Raw genomic sequence first — 6,000 nt, forward strand, 5'->3', positions numbered from 1 at the left:
CCTTGTGACGCCCGAGGGGCGTGTTCTCCACAGCACTGTAGCAGCCCTCTAAGTTAGAAATCGTAGCCTCCCCGTTCTGTGGGTCTAAACGTGTTCACTTCCCCATCTTAGATTGCTTCTGTAGTCCAGCGACTGCCGCCCCAGCACAAGAATCTCCCGTTCTGCCAAGGTGATGCTTTCACTGCCATTTTGTGGCTAGCTCCTCCTCCTGGAGCAGTCATTTTGTGGCTGCACCCACCACGCCTTGCCAGAATTCCAAATATGAAACTTTGGGGACCCCTGAACTACAGGGCAGTTGCATATTGTTTTTTATCCACAGGCCCCTCTAGGCCGGGACAGCCCCCCCCCCCCCCCCCAGCCCTTCCCTTGCTTGGGTTTGCCTCCAGTTCTGCCTCCTCTGCTCCTGCTGCAGAACTGTGTCTGGCGTAGTCAAGGGGGCAGAAGTTGGGGTGGGGACATGGACAGTGTCGGTGGTGATTTCTCTGCTGCCGCCTGGCACGTAAGCCGGGGGCATGATCCACGTGGACGCGTGCCAGTGGCCCAGTGGCTTTCCCGTGGGGCGGAGCGGTCCTCGCTAACCTTGCCCGGCTGCGTGTCTTTGCAGGGTGAGCCACCACAGCCGGGTCAACCTGATGACGAGCGAGAACCTGTCCATCTGCTTCTGGCCCACCCTGATGAGGCCCGACTTCAGCACGATGGACGCCCTGACGGCCACCCGCATTTACCAGACCATCATCGAACTCTTCATCCACCAGTGCCCCTTCTTCTTCTACCATCGGCCCATCGTGGAGCCCCCCGGCGCCCCGCCCAGCTCTCCATCTGCCCTCCCCACCAGCGCCCCCTTCCTCTCCTCCACGCCCGGGACGGCCCAGCCTTCTCCCCCGCAGACCCCTCCCCCGTCCCCGCAGTCCCCCCTGCAGCCCCTGCTCCCGCCTCAGCTGCAGGCCGAGCAGCACACACTGTGAAACCTCCGGAGCGGCAGGAAACAGAGGCCTGCTCCTTCCCTTGCCTGCGGAACAGAGACTGGACTCTCTTTCTCCTCTCCTGCGGAGCCTCGGCCCCTTCCCAGTGCTCGGCACAGACGGGCTTCTGGGGTCGGCAGGAGGTTGCGGGCCTCTCCTTGGACGCCGGATCCGTTGGGTCAGGATACGTTTCAGCCCACGTCAGCCGGGAGACTCCAGTCCGAGACTGCGGGTGGACATTTCTCCCGTTCCCCTCGCCGTGCATGAACCAAGCGGGCCTGATAGACGGTGCCCTCCCCACCCACCCACCCAAAAAAACACATTCCACAAGTTTGAACCCAGCCCCGGCCTACACTGCTGGACAATTCTCCGATTTCAGGGGGATCCCCCTGAAATCACCCCCGAGACCAATCCTCATCATCTCAGCCTGGCTGCTTCCAAGGCCTGGACCGACCTGTCCGTTTGAGGGGAAAGCCTTTGAGGACGGTTTGGACAAAGGCCGGAATGGAACTTTCCTCCTTCTCCTGACTGTGAGGCGGTGGCTGGTTGTCGTGAAAGACTCTCAAGGGGGAGAAGAGGAGGAAGGAGTGCTGGAGGAAGGGAAGGCACACCCCACACACCCCACGTACGCTGCCCCCCCCCCCTTCCAATCGTGGTGGTGGGGTCGGGCTCTCGGTCCACAAAGGAGTGTTGCCAGCAGGTTCATTTTCCTGCTGAGAAGTCTGTGCAGGGCAGGAGGGAGGGTCTCAGGAGGAGGCCTGGGCCCAGGGCCATCCTAACCCTCTTGGCTTGGTCTCCCCTTGACAAATCAGTCTCTCTCTCTCTCTCTCTCTTTCTCCCCCCCCCCAAACGGAATATTGGTGTTAGCACTTAACTGGAGTGGGCGGGCGGGGGCACTGAGTATCCAGGGGGCTTTGCCCGCGGTCCAGCCTTCTGCCGTCTTGACTTGAGTTTCTAGATTCCCTTTCCGTTGACAGAAACCCTGCGAGAGGGGCCGTGCACGCAAGCGGGTGTGTGTTTTTGTTTGTGTGTCTGTGGGGCATGAGATTGCTTGCAAATGAGGCGGGGGGGGGGGGAGAGGTTGGAACCACAGCTTTTCAAAAGAGTTGCCGATGGAAACAGTCGTGTGAGACACAAGGCAGGGGGGCCAGGAAGAGCCCCAGCGGTGTGGTCGCGGCTCCTTGAAGGCAGGTGCCTCCGTGGCTTTGCCTTGTCAAACCAGTGTGCGGAAAGAGCTGAGTTGCTTTTGCCCGTCCCGTCCCCCCCCCGTCTGCATAGATGCGTGTGCCACAGCTCCAGAGTTTCATGTGTCCCTTGCCCCGTGCGCTTGTTCGCTTGCCCTCCTCCAAACAATCCTCAGAGCCCCGTGGTCTTCTCATGCGCTCCTTGGCCGGGAGGTGCCTTGCGATAACCCGCCCTTTGCCCCGAAGGGCTTCTGCTTTATGGGCACAAGGAGAGGAAAGAATTCCGCCTCTTTGGAGGCCTCGTCGGTTCCTCGTTCGACCCTCAAGAGGAGCGAGGTTGGGGCGGCCACCAGGTTTGGTCAGGATGCGTGCAGGAGAGAGGGTGTTGTTCTCAGTAAACGAGTTTCCACGGTACCACTGGGAGGATGAAAGGGGGGGGGGTCCCTTCTGTCTCTTCGCACTTTAAAACAACCTGTGGTTTATCACTTTAAAGAAAAGCATTTCAATGTCGTTCCAGTCCAGTGGCCGGGGAGAGGAAAGGGGCCGGAGCCCCAGCCCCCCTCCCACAACCGGACTCCCATCTTCGCCCTGCTTCTCTCCGGTAGGCGGACCCCCCTCCCCTCGCTATCTGCAGCCACCGCCTCTCTGCTCTCAATAAGCTGAGTGCCCTGTCCCTTGTTTCAAAGCGGCATTGAGAAACTGCACCTGTGACAGGAAGAACCACTGCTGGGCCTCCCTCCCTCCCTCCCTCCCGACTTCTGTATTCTCCTGTCTCTGCAAAATGAAGCTTTTATGTAAATATTGGAATCTTTTTTTTTTTTTTGTAGAATGTTACAAGGAAAACCGAACAGCCCACCTCTCTCTTAGTGACTACGTGTGCATAATGCTTAAAAAAAAAATCAACATGGGGCAGTTGGGAGGGATAATGGGGCTGAAGGGCTTCCCCCTCCAACCTTCCTCCCAGTGCGGGGCTGGGCTCCTGGTTCTGGCCCACAAACAACATAGGCTGGGAAGTGCAGCTTTCCCACCTCGGCCAGGTGACTTCTGGTGCATATGCAAGGTATGAATTTCTGTGCCTTCTCTCAGGGTCTGAGGCTAAACATCTGCAAGACCCCCTTCTCAACAGCTGCAGGGAGACTGAGCCGCCCTTCCTGGCTGGATTTTTTGAGGAAAGTTCAGTCACTGCCCCCCACCAGTACCTTGAGGGGCTACTTTAATGGCTTCACTCTCACCCAGTCGCTGGTTTTCAGTGAGGGGCTCAGTGACCTGGCGAGCCTGCAGAAGTGTGCTGATTCTCTCTGGATGATCCCCTGTGGCCTTCCAGTCCTGCCCTTCTCTTGAGCTGCGGCCTAGTTGGTTTGGACCTGATCCTGCCTGAGGAGCCTGGGCCCCGTGGCACCTGCCAACACCTTTCCTAGCTGCCCACCAGTGTTTTTTTAAGAAAGTGGGCATGGCCAAGTAAGACTTTTGCCCAGCAAGGTTTCTGATTGGCCATTGGAAATCTGATTGGCAGGACAGGTTCTTTTTCACGTTGCTTTGGCAGCACCTGCCACCCCAACACCAAGGTCTTCACTGTGTGGCTCAAGGTAAGTTAGGGCAGCCATGTGGTGGCTGTGCCCACACCACTCTGTGCCAGGATTCCAAAGGTGCCCACCGAGCCAAGAAAGGGCCGTTGTACCAGGCGCAGGAAAACGGAAGAGGGCTGCTGTGTTTGCTCCCTTCTCCCCAGTTCTTCACCCTCTGCAGTCTTGCATGTTCCCTGGATCTGGGAAGCTGCCAACCCCACTTGCTTCCCATCCCGCCATCCCGCCTCCCCTGTGCTGGACACAAGGAACTTCTCGTGCCCACTTTGGACTGGGTCGAATCTCTTTTCTCCTGCAGGGAAAATGCTAAAAGCCACCTGAAGTCTCTCTGGTGGCCGGGGGCTTTCTGTGGGATTGCCCCTCTTGTCCTGCCCTCTGCCAAAGCAGGACTTCTCCTCTGCCACAAATGGTGTGCCACTCTTGGGGGGAGGGGGAGATGGAGGGAGGGGTAAGAATTCATGATTTGGGCCCAGTGCAGATCTTGGTTTCTCCACGGCTGGGCCTTTGGTCCTATAGTTGTATGGGTTTGAGGTTGACCCGCAGGCTGGGAAGAGGATGGAATTGTTGCAAAACACCCAGAATTGATCCCAGTCTCTCCCCAACTGTTCCTCTGAAGTGGTTTCATACCTGATGCCCTCTTGCAGATTGGACCAAGCGGCCAAATCTCTGCCTGCCTGGGTCAGCAAAAACACTTTCTGAAAGCGTGCATTCATGCAGTTTGGGGTGGGGGCAGATTTCCATCATGCATTGTCATGGTAGACAGTCGTGTCGGGGTGGGGTCTCTTCCCAGCTTGCTGGGACAGATCTTCTGCACAAAGACACATTTTGGCTTTCTCTCCAAGAAGAATCCCCTGAGCTTGCTTTGAAGCGGAAAACAGCAAACTCCCTCCCTGGTGGGAAACAGCCAACATGGCAAGACCCAGCAAACAGGTTCAAAGCTGCCTCTTCAGGCCCGTGGTCCATCACGGAGAGTATTGCCCACTCAGTCGGCAGCTGCTCTCCAGGTTCCCGGGCACCAGTCTTTTGGGCTGTCCTCTGCCAGACGGGGCACAGGCCCTGCCCTGCCCTGCCCGTCCAGCAGATGCCGAGCTGTGGTCCCTGTTGTCACCTCTCTGCATGCTTGCAGCTGATCAGATAATTTATACACATGATTCATTTTTAAAAAGCGAATCCTCAAAAGGAACCCCACTGAAGGATTTTTACAAAAAACCCCCCCACACTTTTTAGAAAAATTGTTTGCCTGGGTCGGGTCTCGGGGTCTTTGTTGTTGACCCAGCCATTCTGTACGGCATCTTCTCTCTGATTTCTGTCCCCCGGCCAGTGGGATGTGCTTGGCGGACCACAAGACTGCACAGCGACCACCCGTGGCCCACAAGGCACACCCGTCTGCTAGCTCTGACTGTAGAGGTTCAGTTTTTTTTGGGGGGAAGCATCTGCCCCACTTTTCAGGTTGTGTAATAGGTCCTAGTTTTGACTGTTAGGTTTAACTCTCCTCCTCCCACACACCTTTGTAAAGTCGAAAATACGATAGAAATATTGTATTTTAAATGTAGTTTTAAGGCAGGGCGTAAGTTATTGTTTAAATAAAAGAAAACTTAAACCCCCCATGTGTACATTAAAAGAAGAAAGCCCCGTCTTGGGTCTCTGGATGAGAGTAAGCCTTCTTCCGAACTGCTAGACTTTATTTCTCCACTTGGCTAATTTCCCCCCCCCCACCCCGGTACTTGTATTTTCACATGTAAAATGGATCTCTGTGTTGAATTAACAAAAAACCCTTTTGGGGGAGTTGAGGGGGAAAATATTAATGGTAATAAGAAAAGACTTGCTGGTAGTTCCCGAAACACTCCCCTCCCCACAAGAAACAAAAGACGGAAAGATCTGTATGTAAAGAAAAAAGGTATAATGCTTTTCTCTTGTATTTTAGGAACCTAACAACATCCATTAGTTCTTGGTGATAGACTCTCTCTCTTTTAATGCTTCTTTTTAAGGACATTTTAAATCAACTTTGTGGTTCCTGCCCCCAACCACCGCCCACCCCCCAGGCCAATCCAATTAGTGCATGAAAAAAACGTGGAAGGCGCAGGGGGAAGGAAACAAAACAATTAAATCGCCCCCTTTTTTTCTGCTGAGTTTAAAGAAGAAAAATCATGTATTTGCTACAGAGTATTGTATGTGTCTCAATGGGAATGGTGTAAAAACTTCAAAAGGCCTTACGTGATATGTATCATAGTTAATAAATCAAATCTTGTACAAAAAAAAGGATCCTCCAAA

The 6,000-nt window shown here is 54.8% G+C and overlaps 1 protein-coding gene across 1 annotated transcript in view; it reads left to right on the forward strand.

Moving 5' to 3' along the window:
• The window catches only part of ARHGAP35 (Rho GTPase activating protein 35), a 105,079-nt gene extending 99,079 nt beyond the window's left edge, over positions 1–6,000 (forward strand). The window contains 2 exon segments of the mRNA XM_077318579.1: positions 605–803; positions 805–6,000. Coding sequence (XP_077174694.1) covers positions 605–803; positions 805–1,428 — 823 coding nt within the window. The 3' untranslated portion in view covers positions 1,429–6,000.

Source organism: Paroedura picta, unplaced genomic scaffold, assembly GCF_049243985.1.
Source record: "Paroedura picta isolate Pp20150507F unplaced genomic scaffold, Ppicta_v3.0 Ppicta_v3_sca21, whole genome shotgun sequence".
NCBI lineage: Eukaryota > Metazoa > Chordata > Lepidosauria > Squamata > Gekkonidae > Paroedura > Paroedura picta.